At 39.0% G+C, this 22,833-nt stretch overlaps 1 protein-coding gene across 1 annotated transcript in view; it reads left to right on the forward strand.

Annotated features, from left to right (window-relative positions):
- The window catches only part of bop1 (BOP1 ribosomal biogenesis factor), an 84,355-nt gene that overhangs the window by 47,105 nt on the left and 14,417 nt on the right, over nucleotides 1–22,833 (forward strand). Inside the window, exons 4-10 of the mRNA XM_067425225.1 lie at nucleotides 14,084–14,238; nucleotides 14,319–14,436; nucleotides 17,302–17,403; nucleotides 17,972–18,184; nucleotides 18,630–18,791; nucleotides 19,567–19,647; nucleotides 20,095–20,164. Of these exons, the coding sequence (XP_067281326.1) occupies nucleotides 14,084–14,238; nucleotides 14,319–14,436; nucleotides 17,302–17,403; nucleotides 17,972–18,184; nucleotides 18,630–18,791; nucleotides 19,567–19,647; nucleotides 20,095–20,164 (901 nt within the window). The remainder of the gene's footprint in view (nucleotides 1–14,083; nucleotides 14,239–14,318; nucleotides 14,437–17,301; nucleotides 17,404–17,971; nucleotides 18,185–18,629; nucleotides 18,792–19,566; nucleotides 19,648–20,094; nucleotides 20,165–22,833) is intronic.

Genomic DNA, 22,833 nt, shown 5'->3' on the forward strand with positions numbered 1-22,833 from the left:
ATGTAATGTTTTCTTTTAGTTGTATTGGTGAATAAGAGGCACAATGTAAAAAAATAACTAAATGCTTTTCTGTACAACGCAACCACTTGATGGATTTAAAGGGCAGTCCTTCATTATAATTTCAACTCCTATTTACCCTCTGGAAAATATGAAGATATGAATGGCGGCTTGTCATTTCCCCCCCTTCATTTTCTCTAGATTTCATATTTTTGACATTAGCTCAAGGCTAGACTGGCGGCATAATGATGTGGCTTTTGTACCATTTCTCTGCAAATGACTGAGATGATGAAAAAGACGTACTGAGGACGTGGTAAATCCATATTAATGTCGTCTCGTGTTTAGTCTCTTTGAACCGCAGCCTCATTAATAAGCGATGTGAGTTAAAGGCCAGACGGGATATCTGATTTCCGGCGTTTGCTCGTGGTCAAAACCACAAGAGGCGGATCCTCTCAAACACTCGTTGCTGTACTTTTAGGTCTCATTTTTGGGACATTTTTATCTCTTATTTATTATTAATAGTAGTGATACCTACATTTCAAGTTAGACTATACACTCTTTTCCTTTTCAGGAGAATTTATTCATTCATTTATTCCCCGAACAGCCATTTGAAACCCATCGTCGTGAGGAACAGGAACGTAACACTTAACACCTGAAACTTGCTTTCTCTTTAAATTTAAGATGGAAAACGTTCCCAGTCTGTAGGGGGAACGGAGCCTTTGTGTTTCATGTTTTCATTAATGAAAACGGTTTTGTTAATGGCTGCTGCGAGTGAAGAGATTTATATTCCTTTGAGTGGGAGAGCACTCTTTAATTTTATTCTTGTAAAAGGGAATTTTGACCTGGTTTAACTAGCAGCAGTAAATCACTAGTTTAGTTTTTAACACAATTGTATTGAAATAATGTTTTCCGCATGTCGAAACATGTACGATTATCCTGTTCCGAATAGACTTTTCCTCTTCTTTTCTTTTTTAGGGTAATTGGAATAAAACCTTAAAGATGTTTTTTTTTCCCTTCTTGAAACCAATTTTGAAGTAGAATGGCTTTACCAGTCACTAGTCAGACGTATTCTCTCCCCAGACTGAAAAGTATCAGTTGCACGTCTGCAAAGATTGTGTCTTCGTTAAGAGGCGAGCAAGTGCTTCACTGTCGCCATTTTGAAGTCTCCAATATTGTGCATGTGCTTGCTTCTGATACGAACAAATATTTTTTTGTCAGTTTTTCATTCAAACACATTTGCATGGTATTTATAAATCGCTCCTAATTTGTTTAGGAGTCAAACTGTGAGTGAGTGACGTATTCGAAATGTAACGCAAAAAAAATATATGAAAATGAAGTGATATGGAGCTCTGTTTATGTGTAATGAGTTGACTGTAAATTGTTTTATCATTGAAATCAAAATCATTGAAATGATTAGCTATATTCCTCAAGTGCTTACATTATAAATCATATTGCGATCTTGCCAATCTTTTAAAAGACACGTTTTTGCTCTACACCTGATGCCAAGGGTTTTTAGGCTTATATTTGGCTTTACAAAAAGTCCATTTATCATTGTATGCAATGGAAGATGATGCTCATTGCATGAAATATTAATGTCTTTTAGTGTCCCAGTCACGAACGCTGTGACGCAACAATATTTCTTTCCAGACCCCAGCTGCGAACTTTCAGTCATTAAAGGAAAACCTCACCACGGCAGTCCGTATATCCCGAGACGAGCCATTACAGGAACCGGGTCATAACGTGACGACATTCATTAGGGTCGAGCGAGACCGCAGCAGAGATGGAATGTCTCGCTACCTCATAAAGATCGACCTCTGGGGTAACGAATGACAACGCTCGTTATCTCGCCGTCACGCGGGGCCCGGCCTGCTTTAAGACGAGGAACGGCATCCCATCTGACTGCCATTAGCTTCCACTGACCTCCTCTGGAGCTCTGCGACATCTAATCCAGCCCCCCGTCTGGAGAAAAACGCTTTCTGGGCTCTGCTCCGCTCAGGCTGCAGAGTTTTTGGTGTTTGGTTAAACACCCAAGGTGCACCAAACTGCGATGGGCCACTCGGATCCATAAGCTTGTGGGCGGATTTGTCTGGACGGGTTCACGTCCTGGAAAAGAGCCCCTGTATCGCTTTCAGACCAGCACAGGCCGCTTAATCTAAGCCAGACGTGATCTGGCTCACGAAACTGCTGAGGTCACCGCGGTGATGACTTCAGTTAATTTATTCAAAGGAGAAGGCGGGGTTATATGAAGGGAAAAAAGTAAAAGCAATTAGACCAGGCCTTTGTACTAATGTCGAAATTGCTCTTATTGTGACTTTTCCGTTGTTAAAGCGCTCCTGCCCTGTTCTTTTTTTATGACGTGTTTTCTCTCGGGTACATTTACAGTGAGTAAAGCATATAAACAGGCAGAAACTACAGAAACTCTGTGTTTGTTCCATTGTAATATGGAGGCCGGAAGACCTAATTGAGAGCAGTCCATCCACATGTGCAACTTGTACACGTCCACCGACTCAGTTTCTGGACTAAGCTGTATTCATCAAGGTGTGCTGTAGTTTGCTTGGTAGCACTTTATTTTACAGTCCTGTTCCCCATGTACATACTATGTAGTATACTAGTGATTGCAATAACTAGGTAATAACTAGAAACGAACCCTGAACTTGCTCTTAAATCTAACCTTAACCCATGTAGTTACCATAAATAACCATTTACTTTCTTAGGTAAGTACACCTAAGTGCATGTACCAAAAGATACAAGTGCAACCGTTTGCTTTGTAGCCCTAGCCCATCTTAATGCTGTGGTTTGACATGTTTCTGAGTGAATAAGGACCTGATTGGATGGTTGGAAATGGTGTTGTGTAGCAGAATGGAGTCTGAATTTTGATGGAGTTCGGGATCAAAAGGAGGCCCTAACTCTTACTCTGTACAGTGCACTAATTAGCTGTTTAATGTTTTTAGTTTGTTTTTAATTTTGCATGAGTGCTTGTACTTCATCAGTTGTTCCATGTCTTTTTCTGTTTTTCTTTTCGAGGGTGCTTGCTTTTATTGACAATTTAATATGCTTTTTTTACAACTCGAAATGAAGTGAGCAGCAAATGTGAAAAGTGCTGCGTTTTGGAGAGCTCTTTGGGCCTCGCTCACTTTCTCCTATTCCTTACGCAGGATGCTTGGGTTTGGGTATTATTCCATGATCATTTTCCAATTTTGATTTTTCCAGCGAGCTGTTAGCGGTGGATGTTAGCGGCATCCTAATGGCCTGCGCGCAGCTGCCACTCACCCACATTCACGCGCACGGGGATGCGGTGCGCTAACACGTCTGCACGCATTCCTGCTGCAGACGCATGGCCCTGTTTGGATGGACCTCATGGAAAGTGTGGAGGTGGCAGCGTTCCACTGCGGAGTTTGAGTTTACTGGGATTATAAATGATCCCATTAGAGGGAAATGCAAACCTGCATTTGTGGGGAGGAGACGCAGGCTGCTCCGTCTGCGAATGGCTTGCCGCTCAGTGGCCCGTGCCGAGCGGGTAAGCCGTGGAACCGCTTCCATAAATCCCGGTCTTAAGCAGTTCTCTTTCCCGATGCTGTGCCTGCCCATCGACAATGAGCCTCTCCCTGTGTTTAACACCCTCCATCAAATCAACACTGCCACTGGAAAATATTCAGTGCCAGCATGAATTCATAAATCAAGTCACCTAAACGCATTATTGAATTTGAAATGGCCACTTTTTCAATTTCAAGCTAGAATTTCTAAATTGCCCCTGGAGAACTTTACAGATTAATTGATGTTATAAATGCACCAGTCTTGAGTGGTAAGAGCAAAGCAAACAGCAGCAAGGCCCTGCTGATTTGCGAAGAGAGTCAGATCTGCACATAGCTGAAGTAAAATGCATTTTTACAACATTTCTGTTCATTGGATTCCCCTGAGTAGAATAGTTTAGCTCCTGCATGCTCACCAAACTCTTTTCCTCTTTAACTCTCCAAGTGTGTTGCAATTATGTAAAGGAAGTTAAATAAAACTGTCTCTGACAACTTCGCCTTGATTATGGGCCAATTCACACCCTTGCAGTTCAATAGCTCTGTCAGTGCGGTTCATTTGAACAAGTCATCCGAACCCTGGTACGCATCAAACAAGCGGACCGAGACCACTGAAGTGTTGAGTCTCAGTCTGGTGCCAAACGAAGTCCGGTTCAGTTTGGATAAATTTGAACACAACACTGACCAAAGACCTGTAAACGAACCAAAAACAGGACAGGATGTCACAAGATACGACACTAAAAAGGACAGAAGGCTCAAGCATATCTGTTTTTTCTCTCTCGTCAGAGTCATGATATTGCCCATCACAGTTCGGTTCAGGAACCAGAACCGTGTCTCCCCGCAGCAGCACTTGACAAAGGGATTCCTGATGCTGTTTTGACTCCTTTACATATTTTATAAGCTCTTCACGAGTTCTGAGCTGGTCAAAGTACCATCATATGTAGCTACGCTCATAAAGCAAATGCATTGATTTGGAGGTTCTGTTGCGAAATATATGTAAAAAAAACAAAACAGGGTCACCAGGTTGTGAACGTGTATCCCAATGCCTTTAGGTTCGGTGTTAAAATACCACTGTGAATTTTAAGAGGACCAGGACTACTTCTTTTGGGAGGGGGTCAGACCAAGTAAACTGAACTACGTGTGAACACGTTTACATTTTATATTTATGCATTTGGCAGATGCTTGATCCAAAGTGACTTCCATTGCATTCAAGCTGTGCTCTTTTTTTTTAATCAAGCATTTCCTTAGAAATTAAACAAATGGTCTTGGCATTATAATGGCCGTGCTCTACTGTTGGCTTTGCATTAAAGGTATTGCAACCTGTTAATGATGCGGTCTGTCGTTTTTCTTTTGTCTCCGGTTGCATGACTTTGGAGCAGGGCTATCTGTAGTGATTTTCTCTCCCATTAGCAAAACATTGTTTTAAACTCTTTAAACTTTAGTTTGGTGTCATTAATGGTGCAGAAATTAAAACATTCATCTGTTGTCATCAGCATCGATCATGTTTTAGTGCCACATAATAAAAAAAAAAAAAAAAAATCAGGTTTGAGAATAATTTTAATAGAAACCCATACGTTTTCTTTCGAGGTTTTCCAAATCTTCCCCTTGTTTTTCAGGATTGTGTCTGAGCTTTGGTGGTCTGTCAGTCTCAGTAAAAACAAGGGGCTCGTCGTCCCTCTGGGCTTTCACTGCCATCCATCTGACAAACGTGATTTTGGTGGGAGGCGTACAGGTGCTGTATCAGCCGAGATCAGCCTGGTCAACCAGACACATCCATAAACGTCTGAAATATCAAGCACACTTTCCTAATAGACCCTCTCCGCTTGTACAGGGACCAGGGACTCCGACCGCAAAGCCCTGCAGTCAATACGCCACATCCGTAACCCTCCTTCGGCTGTTGAAGGCATTATCAGTGTCTGGATCTAGTATATATATGTTTTTAATAACCGTCCCTTTTTAATGTGTTGATTCACTCTGGCTGTTTACTTTCACTAGCCGTCATGGGAAAGCCAGGCTGCCACCGTATCAGTCATTTCAGAGCCATCGCTGCACTGTTTGTTTGGTATCCATTGACAGGAACTCCTTTGGATGTCGACATGACGTTTTGTCTTTCACCGATCTGAGCGTCTCTGTAGATGAGATCCATGAAAGCCAAGTGGTTTGCGAAATAAAGCAGATGGACTCTCCTTCATGTGTCTGCTCGTGGGCGGCCAAGTGTGCTGCTACAGACGATCATCAAGCATAGTCTGACCGCGGCGTATTCGGTATTACAAAACCTGCTGTGGAGGACACTTGTGTCCACAGAGACTGATAATTACTTACTCATTCATTGATTCATTCATTGTTAGTTAGCACTTATTTTTTCATATTTTAGTTTTTTTTCCACCATTTCTTTAATTTGATCAATTTATTCATTTTATTTATCTATGTTAATAAAGTTAATTAATTGTTCACTGTACTCTTACATTTTACATACATACATTTTACTTACATACATTTTTCGTTTTTTATTAATTAATTTACTTTATTCTTTTGTCCATTTATATATTTATTCTATTGTACTTTATTCAGTTATTTATTTATTTTTTAATTTTTTATTATTTAATTTTTTCCGCCGTTTTTTTTTTTTTTAATATTTAAATTTTATTTATTTATTTACCTATTATTTTATTTATAATTTATTTATTACTTATTCTTTTGATCAGTCATAACTTTAGGCTTTTGAAGTTTTTCATTTATCACTTTTTTGCTCCTTTTTAAATCAATCTTTTACTTTTATTTTCTATTATTCTTTTATTTAAGTTAATGATTTATGTACTTTTTCTTGTATTTGTTAAACTATTTATTATAACCGTTAATATAACATGGGTGATAACTTGTGATTTTCTGCCAGCCAGACTGGCCCCAAACCATTTCGTAAAAGATGAGCTGCAGATGTTTCTGTGCACATAGTGTGACATACTATTGCAGTTGAAAGCAGACTCCTTTTTTAACTCTTTTCGAGAATACGTATATATTTTTTCCCTCGCACTTCCAGGATTGGGTCAGGCAGCCGAGCGGGAATGCTTCATTTCCAGGCATGCAGTTCCCGCTCCAAAAACAACTTCCATTCAGTGCTCCCAAATGACAGCACGCTGGTGGGATGGTGTGCGCTCTGGCTTTGAGCGAAGGAGAAATGCGGAAAGAAGAGTAGAGAAAAAAAGAAAAATGAATGAGTTGCTGTAGCTGCGATTCTGCACCTTCATCAAACGGCTCGGCCTTCTGCCACGATGGATTACGGCTCATCCTGACTCACACACGCAAGCCTGACCTGAATCAGTCTTACTGACACTGGGAGGATGCAACTTTCTCCCATGAGCCCGTGCTGCTCGACTTCAAACAATCCGAGCGTAGGCCTGACTCACTCTGGCAGCGCAGCGATCGGTGACGTAGCATTCTCAGCAAGCGTATAATTTCCATTCTGCGGAAAGACGCCATGTCCCGTGTCATTATTCCAGTGTGTTTTGCTCCCGTTAAGAGATTGGCGATTTCTGTTTTGTGTCAGGAGGCAATTCTCTGCGGCTTGGAGCCGTCGGCTGGAAATGGGCATTGAAGGCTTTGATGGGTTTGGTAGCATTGAGCCGTCTGCTCTTTCCTTCTGTCTAGACGACTTCAGGTTGAGAAAAGTGACTATGAGTCATGTTTTTGTGTTTTTCATTTGAGCAGGAGGCGCGGTTATGAGCCCTTATGTCATAATGACTTGTCAGACAGACCAACGGGATATTTCTTCTGTTTTGTATGCAACGGTTAAATTTAGAAGACATTATTATATTGTATTATACTGTATATTATATTATTTATAGTCTATTCTCATTATGGGTGGATGGATGGATGGATGGATGGATTTATTTTTACGATAGATAGATAGATAGATAGATAGATAGATAGATAGATAGATAGATAGATAGATAGATAGATAGATAGATAGATGGATGGATGGATGGATGGATGGATGGATGGATGGATGGATGGATGGATGGATGGATGGACGGATGGATGGACGGAGAGATGGACGGAGAGATGGAGAGATATATACAGAGAGAGAGAGAGAGAGAGAGAGATGTTAATATTACTTTGAAGATGCAATGCTGTAATTAGAAGTATGTTCCATAAGCCGGTTTTCAGATGTTTTTGGCCAGAATGTTATGACTAGTTTATTTTGAAAGTATTTAAATTATTCACATCTCTTACCATAACACCGTAGTGTTTGAAGGACTTCAGTCTTGATCTGTCTGTGTTGAGGTTCGGTGCAATTTACTGATTAATGGAGCTGTGGACTAGCTTTGGTGTTCATTTGGTTGACATGAGTACGATCCCCTTCTCTTTTTCACTTCTCTTGCATATCCTGTCTTTTTACTCTTCCTGTCAACAAAAGTATCAGGAACTCATAAGCCTCAGCCTCATTTCCATTCATTCCGCTGCATATTTATGCACTATCACACCGTCTTAGACCACACGGATCTGTTTTGCCAAGTCTTGGAAAATACACCATCGCTGTCTGACACGGCATATCTGTTGTGGTTTACCCCTGCATGAGGTAAACTACAGACTCGTTTAAATACACACTCTCCTTTATTTAAACAAACAGTACTTGCGGAATCATTTTGAACGCAGTTTGTTTTGCCATATTTCGATCTCTTGATTTGACCTCGCTACGAAAGATGAAGTCACAACTTTCGCAAATTCCATGCTGCAATTCCAGGGATGTTCCCGCAGCCAAGGAATTCCGCCACCGAGAGGCAAAGGTCAACGGTGTTGAGGAGCGGAAAATGTGAGCGGTACTCCTGAAAGACAGACCTGTGGATTTTCCTTCAGCTCCTCTGACAGCACCTCCAACTTTATTTTTACCCACAGCTCTGGCCGAGCGCATTGCGGATATCACGGAGAGAACTGCCTCTTTTACTCTGTTATTATTGGGGTTTTTGAGGGCTCCTGACCTGTTTTGATGGATGAACCTGTCATGCAACTGCCACCGCGCGTCTTGACGGGCCGATGCCACTTTGGCCTGTGAACCCGAGGAACCCAGCAGAGAGCCGCGTCCTTTCCAAAGGCGGGCCACCTGCTTGAGTCGTCCGTTTAATGATCAGACGCGTTCAATCATTCACCGCTGGAGCTCTCAGCAACCTGCGTCTGCTCGATGACTGACACCAAACTCACTGTTGCTGAGCCTCCCTTAAAGGAATAGTTCATGGAAATGTGCTGGTGCTTCAAAAAGAACAAGAAAAGCTCCATAAACGTAATCCAAATTGCTTGTCTGCAATAACTCTAAATGTAATATTTCAAGTCTTCCACATGGATATAATCATTAACTAAAATAAAAAGGATTTTATACTTTAATAATGGAGACATGTAAAATGAGGTTTAGTCACCAAAGAATGTGGGAATCAAACCCATGATCTTTTGGCAGCAGTCAGACTTTAGTAGCCAGAGCAGTTTTATTAAGTTAAACTACAGAACACACAGCGTTCAGGTGTGCCTCAGCACTTCACAATCATTGGTGCGTTTCCCTCTTTGCGGGCGGTTTAGTGAGCTCTGCTTCTCAGCGAGGTTCACGGCTCTCAGTGTGGCCTAATTCTGCGGCTCTCCGGGGTCTCTCAGGCCCCTTTACGAGTGTCCCTCGTGAAAATCTGGGGGGGTCATGTTCACTCTGTGGCCTGTGAAACGTGTGAAATCAAGGGGCACCTCTGAGAGAGGCGGACCTGCTCTGTTTGATGTTGTCCTGTAAAGAATCCGTTTCATGGGTGAGGCATCCTAGCAGAGACGTCGTAAAGCGCAAAACATTACCTCATCACGATCTGCACTTCCTTTTTTTACTTTAGACTCTATACATGTATACATACAGGACTCCGGACTAGCATTTGAGAGCAGTAGCACTGGTGCCATTAAGTTTTGCAGATGAATTGTGGTGCTGGGGGGAAATTTATCATGAAGTTCATTTAATTGTAAAATTACTATTGTTTGCATTAATACGTGCAGTTACTAATAATATTACATGTTTGTTTATTTGAAAAAAATGACAGTAAAGCAATTAGCTTGAATTGAGATGCAGATAAAATTAACTTTTATTAAAAACCGTAACATGCAAAAAACTGATATTTATAGGAAAAATGTAAATATTCTATTCTAATGTACCTTTTTTATAACATCATACTGAACTGACCGACAGCTTCAGTGATTATAAAAGAAGCACGCTTTACTAAATCAGTAACAATGAAAAAAAAACATTGTCTTTGACTTCTTTCCTGTTTTTCATATAGTAGAGAGTGAAAATGGCTAATAATCTGCTTATAGTTAAAGTCTTTTTCCATGTTTCCCACGAAGTGTTAGTTTTCCTATTTTTTCAAGATTCATCAACTCAGATTGTGAAAGAATGATTGTGAGGGAGCATGAATAATCATTTTCACCTCTGAATCCAGACCTTTAAATTCATTGAAAGTCTTTGGGATGTTCTGGAGGAGACTTTACAGAGTGCTGGACTCTTGCATTGGCAATATAAGATCTGGACCAAACACATCACAACATTTATTTCCATCAAGAGGTGCATCATTGGCCAATGCAAGAGTCCAGCACTCTGTAAAGTCTCCTCCAGCACATCCCTGAGTCAGGTTTTTAAGTGCAAGAACCTTAAAAGTGTTGGAATAAATCAGATGCTACTGATTAGATGGTAACACAGCATGCAGAAGCAAATAGTCATGTATATGGGGTTGATGATTTAAAGAAGCAATTTTATGATAAAGAATTAAAATCCCAGTACTGTTGCACAGCAGACTCTAAAGTATGTCCTTCCCATCAGCAGTGAAGTATATACTCTCAGTGCGTAGGTGAAGTATGTGAATTGAGATTCAGCCAGCGATTTTTTTCAGAGCTGATAAATGTCACGAAGACTGTCCTCTAAAGCTCTGCTCATATATTTCTGGATTGACAGTCTGATTTCTCAGGTGGTTTACAAAGAGGGAATTTTTTCCACTTGTCTCTGGGAGTTTAATGATGTGGTGTGGAAATATCAGGCGTAGAGGTGCAGGCTGCCAGCAGCGAGGTTTCTGACCGTCTTCCCCTCGAAGCTCCTGTCAGGAGCACACACACACACACAATCGGCATTCGATCACCCCTCGCCGTCCCCACCGCAGTCTGAGCAGGAAGCTGATAAGAGCGTGTGGTAAGGGGCAGATTTTCAGCGTTCTGGCCGGGCGGCTGTGGACTGACTGACACTTAATAAAGCCAGCGTTCAGCTGCTCAATTGGAAGCAGGTGAGCTGTGCTTCTGATGTTTTTCCTGTCCAGATCTCTCGGACCGCCCCACTGAGAGAGCCCAGATTGACCCCGTTTACCTTTTTTTTCTGAAATCTATTGCAATCTGTAGTATTCAAAGATGGCATGAAATCAAAATAATTTTTATTTAACTCATTGTGCCTGATTTGTAACTCTAACCCACCATTTTGCGTCAAAGAGCGTCAACGACCGTTGGAAATCTTGATCACGTCACTGCTCATTTGCATAAAGCTGAGCTCTTGAGAAGTGCAATGCAAATGAGCAATGATGCTCCCAGGGGACAGGTGTCTGTGTGAATGAGGTTTAAATAAACCACTTCTCATATTTTTACTGCTGACATAACTAAGACAATCTATAGAGGGGAAAATAAATATAACTTAGTTATATCCCAGACAAAAATATTGCAATCAAATCCCCCCATACAAAAATCCATGTTGGATTTATTGTTATTTTATCATTATATTAATATGCAGTAGTTGCCAGAAGTGATGTCTAGCATAGGGAAATTGACATCTTCAGCCTTTTTGAAATAATAAAAATGTGTTAAATATTTTGTAAGAATTTTGTGGAGATTGTGCTTGGAGTCAATGTTTTAGTTGTGATAACGCAATAAAAAGTGCCATGTTGTGGGGAGTTATGAAGAAGTTATGAACGCATGAAAAAACGAGAAAACCAACAAAATATGCATAACTTCTTTTGTAATCAGTGTATGCTTTTTTTCTGGAGACTTAAAAATGAAACTTGTTGTTTGAATAGTAAAATAAAGCTGTAGTTTTCCTTTTTATGGCAAATACTTTTGTCAGATAAATACCTTAATAAATAAATCAAGTGTTTTTTTTTCTTCCCTCGTGTTAAAAAATATTTGAAAATATAAGTTTCCTCATATTTGTATGGTTTAATCAAACTGTGTGTGTGTGTGTGTGTGTGTGTGTGTGTGTGTGTGTGTGTGTGTGTGTGTGTGTATATGTATGTATGTGTGTGTGTATATATATATATATATATATATATATATATATATATATATATATATATATATATATATATATATATATATATACACATACACATACATACACACACACACACACACACACACACACACACAGACTCACAAAGTTTATATGTGTGTGTGTGTGTATATATATATATATGAATGATTCTTCTCTAGGTAATACTAAATATAAACATTTGTTTTATTGTTTCTCCTCTTTTTTGTGTGTTGATAAGCTTATAGTCCTACACTTAATTTACAACGGTCAGGTACAAATTGTAAAGATGGGCAGCTCAAACAAATGTAAAGTCCTGTTTTAAAGTTGGTTGGTGTTAGTTGATTTTGCCCTGTTTAAATGACCAAAATACTAGTCTCAATGCTAGAAGCACTTTAAGGGTCCCTAATATTTCATCTTTAAAACCGTGTGAAGATTTAGTGACAATCTGTAACGCCTCCACACGGGAAGTATCAGATTAGCAGGACTTCTGTCGTTCTTCCGCTGTCTTGGCACTGAATCCTTCGAGTTGGCAGGGATGCCAGTCGTGCCAGACAGCACAAGCACTTCACTCGGCCAGACACTGAGATTACAGTCAATGAGTCTCATAGACATTTAGATTAAATTACGATCAGAATGTCAGCCAATCAGACGCGAGCCTTTGAAGACGGGCGGTGTGTGGGCGTGGCCTCCGCAGCTGCTGTCGGCTGTGTGTGTGAAAGCGTGACAGCGCTGCCCACTCGGACCTAATTGGATATGGTAGGGGTGTTTTTATTGAAATCACTCACAGGTGTAGGCCTCGCTTTAAAGTGGCGCTCGCAACCTCTGAGAACTTTCAGCTGTCTGCCGTTACCAGTGTGTGTTTGTGTGAGCGAGAGCGTGTGTGCGTCCTTCCCAGACAAAGAAATCTCTATTTTCAGACCAAAGCTCAGTTTGGTTTATTAGCAGGCCTAGTTGTGTGACGTTCTCGTGGCGTACTGTAAGTGGGTGGGTTTGGGTAAGTGGGTTTGAATGCAGGCAGGCGGTTTTCTGCACCTGCAGGACTGACGCAGGGTTTAACCCTGACTGACGGCTGGTCAAGGAGGCAGAGAGGAGACTAGAAAACGAGTCTACTAGGGGTGGGAATCCGCTAACGTACAGTGTTATTGATATCTTTATTGTAAAGTTATTCAAAACTCCCACCTTTTCTTTTTCATCTGCATTCGACTTCACTGCTGTGGTTGGTTATTAGTGTATTGACCTGTGTTTTGTGATATTATATTTGGTATTGTATTTTAAATATAAAATTAAATGTTATTTTATATTTGCTTACAATTCTGCCCTTAACAAACATTCATTTTCATTTTTTCTCTATAATATTTATAACAGTTATATCATATTTACGAGGGATGAATGGGTGGATAGAAAGAATACATTTTTTTTTTTGCATTGTTTAATATAATATTTTATGTATGTTTATTATATTTGCTTGCACTCATCAGTCTAGCTGAATAAATATTTATTTTCCTGTCATATTATATACTTATACTTACCTATATTAATATGTATTATAATATATAAGTAAATATAAAATATAATTATATTTATTACTATGATTCTCTGCTATCTCTAGATTACTAATTGTAAATATTTGTTTTCATAAATATATCTTATAATTGTTTCATGTTTTTCTCTTAGATTCTCTTAGATTGTTTTTATTTTATTATATTTGTTTAATTTCATTGTTACATACAGCTCTGGAAAGAATTAAGAGACCACTTAACTTTGATTTCTTGGGTTAAGTTGTCTCTCAATTTTTTTCAGAGCTGTATAATTGTACATATGAGATATAACTAAGTATATAATATTAAATACTATTTTATAATTGCTAATGATTCTATACTATTTCTAGATCACTATTATAAATATATTTTCTCTATTATATTAATATAATTATTATATGATTTTGTTTTTATTTTTATATTGTTTTAATAGAATGTATATATTAATAGCATTATAATCATAAATAATTATACTTTTTTTAACTTTGATTATTTTCTGTTATCTCTACAAAACCATAACTTTTATCAAAGTTTAATAAAACAATACAAGATTTACAATGTGATAATATTGATATGTGATTAAAAATAACAGGAAATAGCTGTATATGGGCGTATATAACCTGCAGGGTCTTTCTCTGCCGGTTAGATCAACAAAAAAATATTCCCTGGTGATGATCTGGTAGTTCTAGACTCTGGTCTTTACTGTTTTCTCTGTCCATTCACAGGACATCCGTAACACGGTCGGCAACATCCCCATGGAGTGGTACAAGGACTATCCTCACATCGGATATGACCTGGACGGCAAGAAGATCTTTAAACCAATCAGGAACAAAGATGAGCTGGATGAGTTTCTCGACAAGATGGAGAATCCTGATTACTGGTGAGGAGCGTCTGGAACGATCATTTAAAGTCATTCAACCTCTTTAATTAGTTATTCACTCATTCTTCTGTCATTTCTAGGCGTACCGTCCAAGACAAGATGACCGGCACTGATATCCGTCTGTCGGATGAGCAGGTGGACCTCGTGCACCGTCTGCAGCAGGGCAAGTTCGGTGACGTCAACTTCAACGAATACGAGGTATTTCGATCTGGTTTTCCGCTCTGTTGGTGTTGGATTCAACGCAGATCCGACAGTAACAGAATTTGTCACCTCAACATCTGCAGTCTGGTCTGTAAAAACCTCTTAAAACAGGCTTCTAGATAATAACCCCAGCGCACGATGGGGAAAAAATGAAGCTCGTCGAATTACTCCTCTCATTTACGGAGCCCAGCCCGAGTCTGCGCTCACCACCGCCGAATGAAGTAACGAAACATTAACACAAGCACAATTAGTCTTCTTAAGAAAACAGAGCTGCCCGTCTGACCTGCGCAGGAGGTAATGAGTCTGGATGGTGTCATGGCCGTCGTTTAGCAGCTTCACTTTACAAGCATCAGTGCTAATTGCACATCGCCGTCTCTTCTGGCACAAACAGGAAGTGAGTCACTCCACATTTGGGTCAGTCTGTGATCAGTTAGTCGACCTCAGACAGGCTTTAAAGACTGTGAGTGTGAAAAAGCCACCTGTCATCTGACTGGGACTTGTTGCGTTTGGTTGATCGGCCACATGTTCTCATTTTCACGTTGCCAAATTAAACAGAGCACAAATTGTTTGGCTTTGTTAGGTTTTTATATATGTCTATATAATGCATATGACACACACACACACACCTGTCAATGTTGAGAAACATTACTGTTTTTAATGTGTTTAAAGAAGCTTGAGGAGCTCTTCTGCTCCTCAAGCCTGCATTTATTTCATTAAAAACACTGAAAAAAAGCTGTAATTACAATTAAAATAGCTTCTTTCTATGTAAATATATATATTTAAAAAAAAAAAGATTTATTCCTGTGATATTATATCTTGTGAATATTATTTTGGAACCTGTGAGATACTTTTCCCAGGATTTATTGATGAATAAAAAGTTGTGAAGATCAGCTTTCATTCAAAATAGAAATTTTTTCTAACAATATAAATATTTACTATTACTTTTATCAGTTTAACACATTCTTTCTGAATAAAAGTATTAATTTCTTCCAATAGAAAATAAAAATAAAAAACGGAAAAAATGACTGATCCCAATTGTTTGAACGGTAGTGTATATTGAATAAATGATAATTTTTATTTTAAATAAATGCTGTTTTTTATTTTTTTATTAATCAAATAACTTATTTTTAAGAAAAATAAATGATGCTGAAAATTCAGCTATATTTTAAAGTATATTAAAATAGAAAACCATTGTTTTCAATTGTAAAAAATTCAGTTTTTTTATCAAATAAATTAATGTTTACACTGTAAAAGAAAAAAGAACAAAAGAAAGAGTGTTTTATTTCGTCAGCTTTTATAATTATCTTCTAGCCTACCCAACAGTTGAATAGGAATCCATCCTCGTTATACTTAATAAATATATTTGCCGCTTCTATTCTCTGTCTAGAGCGCATATTGGAAGCCCACGCTTGAGCTCGCATTTTGCCTTAAGCTGCAAAATGTTTAATTTTGCCTTAAATTTTGCCTTAACCTTAATGTTGGTTTGACATTGTGGAAAATAGAACAATAGAATCAAAGTGTATTAACCTTTGGACCGTTAGGAATGTGACGGGAGAACATTTTCCCACACCATCACATTACAGTGCTTGTGCGCTGTGCGACCGTGAACGAATGACAGTGTGACCATGCGCATTTTACTTTCGGTTTAGAATTAGCATAGATTCGGCTGCGAGTTGCTTGAATTGTGGGTATATTAGCCTATTATTATTAATGAGAAACACAACAAAACAGTACAATGACAAACTCCTTTAAATTGGCACTTTTACGTTTCGCTTTGCTGTTCGATCATCTTGTCATTCAGCTCCTCACTCTCGTGATAAATGAGATCTGACTCCTGCTGCTGGTCAAAGGCTGTGCTGCGACTCTCGTTCGATTCACGCTGCACGTTCTGTTCTTAATTGTAGTCAATCTGTTCTTTAATTGAACTAAATTATTTTTACTACTATAAAATAAAAAAACGACAGCAAGGTGGTGCCACAGTGGGAAAGTGATGTAGCCGGTGTTAAGCCTGAACACTAACACAGACGCAGGCCTATTACCCATTATTATCAATCTAAATGAATCTACTGTGAAATATAGGAGCTGGTCATTGGGCCGTAACAGACCTGTGTGTTTTGTATCACTAGTGCAGTGTCTGTTCTCTGAGTATATGAGCCCTGCCCGTGTGAGACGCACCACTTCTCCAGTTTCCTGCCTTTATTAGAGAGAAGAATATGTTCAGCCCGCTCCCTCCGAAGCTTCGAATATTCAGCGTCGATTACTACCGAAACTTTGAATCTCAAAAAATAGTATTCAGACCAGCCCTAGTTCATACTAAATCGCACAAGTGAACCGCTATAATGACGTATGATTTGATAAAGGTGTGTGTTTGTGTGCGTTTGACTCATTTTCCTGGCCAGCGTGACTGAAGTACTGTAAGCAGAGAGCTGTAGATCTCATTTCTGCTCTTCTTCAGTGTCGTGCGGTACATTCGCGGCAGATAAGATGCAAGTGTGTTTTCGTACTGAATCTTTTTTAAACAATTTCAATGGTTAAAAAACATAAATATAAGTGAGGTGAGCAACGCTACGCATTTTGCCTTCTCGCTCACAGTCGCTATCAACGGGGTAAACAGCTGCTGCTTTGACACAAAAACACACCGCGCTTTGGACAAAATAATATAATCTGAACACAGTCCAGCAGGGGGCGGCAATCGAACCAAGTGTGAAAACACCCTTCACTGTGCTTCTTTTTCAAATGATTTAATTTCCTCTTTTTAAGTGTAAAACATTCGTTACCACACCTCTAAGCATTATTCAGATAATATTAGTTGTTGTTTTTTACTTTGTCTTAATGTTTTCCTCTTCCTGATTCTCTGTCTAGCCTGCCGTCGACTTCTTCTCCAACGAAGTGATGATCCACCCCGTCACCAACAGGCCTCAGGACAAACGAAGCTTCATTCCTTCACTTATCGAGAAGGAGAAGGTACGTTTGACTGTCCTTATCACACCTTAACGTTTATGTTGAAAGCTTATATTTACTGCGAAAAGGAAACGGCATGAGAATAGTCATGTTTCGTCTCCTAACTGCTCCCAGCTGTGCTGCGTTACCAATAATGATTCCCACATAGTTTTTAAAGTGGAAAGAGGTCTGAAACGCCGGCATAATGGGGATCTGAAATTGGACGCTGAAAAGAAATCAAACCTGCAAACGTTTCGGTAAAAATAAGATTCCCTCTTTAGATGTTCCGGCTGATTCCGGTCACTATATGTAATGTGTTTCCTGCAGTAAACCGGCGACGTGTGCAACGAGTGTTTTGAGTAATGATCGTACACATGTGCTCTCAATCACGTCAATGATGTGTTACTGTGTGTGTGTTTTTCTCTCTACTGTACCGTCACTGCATCCATCTCTCTCTCTCTCTCTCTCTCTCTCTCTCTCTCTCTCTCTCTCTCTCTCTCTCTCTCTCTCTCTCTCTCTCTCTCTCTCTCTCTCTCTCTCTCCTCTCTCCTGTCTCCTCTCTCCTCTCTCCTCTCTCTCCTCTCTCTCTCAGGTTGGGAAGTTGGTCCATGCCATAAAAATGGGTTGGATCAAGCCACGCAGACCCAAGGAAACCACCCCGCAGTACTACGACCTGTGGGCCAAGGAGGACCCCAACAGCATCCTGGGACGCCACAAAATGCACATCCCAGCACCCAAGATGAAACTTCCTGGGCACGAGGAGTCATACAATCCACCTCCAGAATACCTGCTGTCGGAGGAAGAGGTGTGTTTTTAATCTGTTTTGCTTGGTGCTTTTTCGTACATCCTCGGTAAAACAAAACACGCTCCAATGACATCAAACCTGGTGAAACTATTTCTATAATCTGTTCAGTTATATGAATAAAAAAACATAGTAAAGATGACTTTGCAGACCAATACATACAGGTTTAGCAAAAATAACGTAAATAAATTCCTTTATAATGTCACTGGTTTAATGCCCAGATCATTTCACACCTGTGGCTCCGTCTCCATTAGGCCTCTACGATTTGCCTATAAGTCATTTGCGTATGTTTTACATGCTATACTTAACTCTGTGGGAACACGTGCATCCCCTCTGCAAGTTAATCTTTATATACAAGCAAATTTTGACCCCAATTTTGACTGCACCTGTTCTTTAGTCCGGCTTTTGTCAGAGTTGTCATAACGTTTGTTCTGTGTGTTTTGTTCAGCGACTGGCATGGGAACAGCAGGACCCCGAGGACAGGAAGTTGAGTTTCCTGCCGCAGAAGTTCGCCTGCCTGCGGGCCGTTCCGGCCTACTCGCGCTTCATTCATGAGCGCTTCGAGCGCTGCCTCGACCTGTACCTGTGTCCCCGTCAGCGTAAGATGAGGGTGAGACGCCTCTGCATCCTGTCCCGTACAAACAAACTCTACAGTCCATATTTAACAATGTTTGGTGACATCAATGGTACAGAAACGGTGCACTATAGAGTTATGATGAAATAACTCTGAAAAAATGATAGTCTTCATCATTGCTGACCACAGGAATAAATTTATATTCACATAGAAAACAGTTATTTTAAGTAGTAATAATATCTCACAATATTACCGTATTTTTGATTTTTGATCAAATAAATGCACTTTCAAAAACAAAAATACAAAATTTAAAAAAATATATACACACATATACAAATACATGTTTTTATAAATAAATAATTTTTTTTATAAATAATATAAATTAGTATTATGGAAGGTTTTTGTTTTTAATTACATATAAATTGAATAAATGTTAAGATAAATACGTAACTCTTTCATTTTTAATTTTGTCCAATTTCATAATTGTTTTCAAAAGGTTTTGTGTTTGTATATAAGAAACGCACTTCTTTAGGACACAAATTTAACATTATATTTGCTCTTCTAATCAAGCTCTCAGCGTACATGATCAATGCACATTATTGTCTTATAAATGTAAATTAATTACACTTTAAAGTTTTTCATAAATTTCATCAAAATATAATATTTTTTTTAATTACATAAACCGGTTTTAAATATCAACAGGTTAACATTTCACAATCCAATTACACTGATATGATGAGAACTGGGCACTTGCATGTGTTCAATCTGTGTTTTAACTCCAATACTGGCCTGTTTTTATATCTTTGTCCAGGTGAATGTGAACCCAGAAGACCTGATTCCCAAACTTCCCAAACCCAAAGACCTGCAGCCCTTCCCAACCACACAGTCTCTGGTACGGCAGTCTTGAGCTGCACTGGGATCAGTTTTTACAGCCTGATTCTGATGATGGCAGCTTGTAGATCAGAAACTCATGATATTTCTGGACTAGACTTTATAATGGCAGGACAGTGAGCTTTGATTTTATTGAGACAGGAAACCGTATTACTTACTGTACCGCGTGGGTGAAAAAGATCAGAAGATGAATATTTGTGTTGTTGAAACCGTAGCGTTTTCAGACAGCCGTGGCTGTAAAACTGCAGACATTAAACAGGGTTTGTCTGTCATTCTTTTGGACTAGGTTATAGAAGAACAAAAAAATTATAAATCACCCAAGTATGTTAGTTGGTAATGGGCTAATGTTAAATATCAGAGTCCCGAGCGTGTCCTCGGGTGATCTCGCTCTGTCTGCGGTGTCTGTGTGTTGTGTTGACAGGTATGTGTGTGTGTTTGTGTTTGACAGGTGTACCGCGGACACTCTAGTCTGATTCGAAGCATCAGCGTTTCTCCCAGCGGACAGTGGCTTGTATCCGGTGAGTCTCGTCTTTTCCTGTTCGTCACACACCGTGATTTTAGGCAGATATTTTACAGCTGAAACTTGCCGTGATTATCTAGAGATCTTGCTGCTGCCATGGCTCAGGGGTTTCTGCATGTACTCTGACACATGGTGCTTGAATGGGCGATTTCCGCATCTTCTGCCATCAGTGCTGTGCAATATAGATATCTATATATACAGTATATGTATTTAATACAGATATATTTGATTAGTTGGTAGAAATAATTAAATATATCTGTATTAATTGCATCTGTATATTTACATATTTATAGAAATAATACAATGTGTACAATATATTGTATATTTATATATATACGGATGGATGGATGGATGGATGGAGATGCATTTAATACAGATATTATAGATTATAAATATTATAAATGTTATTTCTATGAATATTTTAAATATATTTATATATTATTCATAGTAATATAATAATTTATATATATTATTGTAATTATTATTATTATTAAATGTATTATTGTTATATATATAAAATCAAATATGAAATGCTTCTTTTGCAATGATTCACAATGTAAAAACTTAATTCCTAATATAATATATAAAGATTTTCTATTTCTGTTAATATTTAAATATATCTTATAATTATTGCAATTTGAGTCATTTATAATATTATTATTAAATTACTATAAATATGTATATATTCATAAAAATATGTATATGTATATATTCATAGTAAATTAATAAATTATAAAATGTTACTATTAATATGATTATTTTATGTTTATATATAGATATGCACATAGTTTTATATCATTTTGTAATGTGTTTAATATTTTATAGTTACTGTTTTTAAAGCATTGAGGCACTCAAGTCCAGGCTAGATTGTGAATATAAGTGTGTTTTCGTGTGTGTGTGTGACTTTGTAAAATGATTTATGATTAAATATTTTTGGTCATTTTGACTGCGTGCCCTGCTCAGTATCTGAGGTGTTATTGGAGCATTTGAGGTGAAGTCTGAGCGCTCTTACCTCAGCGGTAGCTAACAAGCTGTTGAAATCATTCCTCACTCACCCGCCATGATGTCATAGCCCTTGGCGGAGCGAGCCGCGCGACCCGTTCAGAGAAGAGCGAGATTAGGGAAGGCCTGCGGGTTCGGGCAGAGCCAGGATGAGCACAGACGCGCCTGAAATGTCCAAATTCACTGGCGCTCCACGGCGCGGATAAATCAATCACGATCCTCTCGTGACAGATCTCTTTTTCCTCCTTCTAGATGGATTTCAGTTGTATTTTTATGGGTTTTGGCAGCTCTGCTTTATCGTTAGCTGCTCCGGGATTTGTTGTCGTGTCCGTCTTGAGTTATTTGTCATTTTGAATGCTTGACAAACACTTTCTAAATCTCCATTTTCCCCATTATCAAGAGAAAATGTGAATGTGATTCCAGTTTGTGAGAATAATGTGTGTCGGTTTCATTCACGATGGAGTGAAGGCCTCTCCTGAGTGCAGTCTGTTGATCATTATCCGTATTTTAGGTTTGAGGTCCTTTAGATACATAAATGCATGCTATAATCCCGAGTGTTCCCTCAGTAGGGCCGCCATCTGACTGCTATTAACTCAAGGGGGATATAAATTACTCGAACGAAGCGAGTAGAAAGCATCATTTTAATAACACAAGCAGTCAATTTCACTCAGGGTTACCGATGGAAGCGGTGCGGCCAAATCCACAGAAACCAAATGATATTTGTACAGTATGAAAATGTGGTTGGATTTGCCCATCTGATTTGAATGAGGTGATCCAGGTAACAATACCAGCCTTTCAGATGCAGAATGGCAATGGGTTCCCAGAATGCACTGCAGCTGCGGCAGATAAGCAGGGGAAAGAGTGTAAAAGTAGTGATAGAAAGCGTGCAGATGGGAGCTGGTTGCAGTTTAGTGGCAATATCTGCTCAGCCGTCCATAACAAAGAACTTCATAAAGCGCATATGCAAAACCACTACAGTGAGGGGTTGCTCTTTTGTCTAGCTATAAAATATATTAAAGCAGTAATAAAATGCCCTTTCCCACAGTAAAAAATGGCAGTTGACAACCTCCCAAGCATCACAACCCTTCTCGCCCTGGGCCGGCCCAACTTTCCTTTGGTTAGTTTGGTGTGTGTGTGTGTGTGTGTGTGTGTGTGTGTGTGTGTGTGTGTGTGTGTGTGTGTGTGTGTGTGTGTGTGTGTGTGTAATAGAGATAATTTCTTCCATATCAATGGGTTGGGCGCTGATGACAAAGCACTGGTGACTCTTTTGTCCCAGGTCTTTGTTCATGCTCTGCTGCATGCTGGGTTTTCCCATTTCACATTTGCTGATTTGGATTTTGCAAGTCGGAAAGTCTTATTGGGAAAAGATTGTACAGCCAATGGTTGTAAACACTTGACTAATTAGTTATAAGTGCCAGCAAATTTCAAGAAACGCCAGCAATTCGTTTTTGTTCTTGTTAGTGGTGTTTACTAGGGCAAGCCTCGCTGATACTTCAGTGTAATTTGGTTCTTTAGGTTTAGTATAAATCAATAACCATACACTAACATTCAAAAGGTTGGGGTTGCTAAGGTTTTTTTTGTTTCGTTTGTTTGTTTTTTCTGCTTACAGAGACTGCAATTATTTGATCAAAAATACAGTAAAATCGTGAAATATTATTCCAATTT

Source organism: Pseudorasbora parva, chromosome 19, assembly GCF_024679245.1.
Source record: "Pseudorasbora parva isolate DD20220531a chromosome 19, ASM2467924v1, whole genome shotgun sequence".
Lineage (NCBI taxonomy): Eukaryota > Metazoa > Chordata > Actinopteri > Cypriniformes > Gobionidae > Pseudorasbora > Pseudorasbora parva.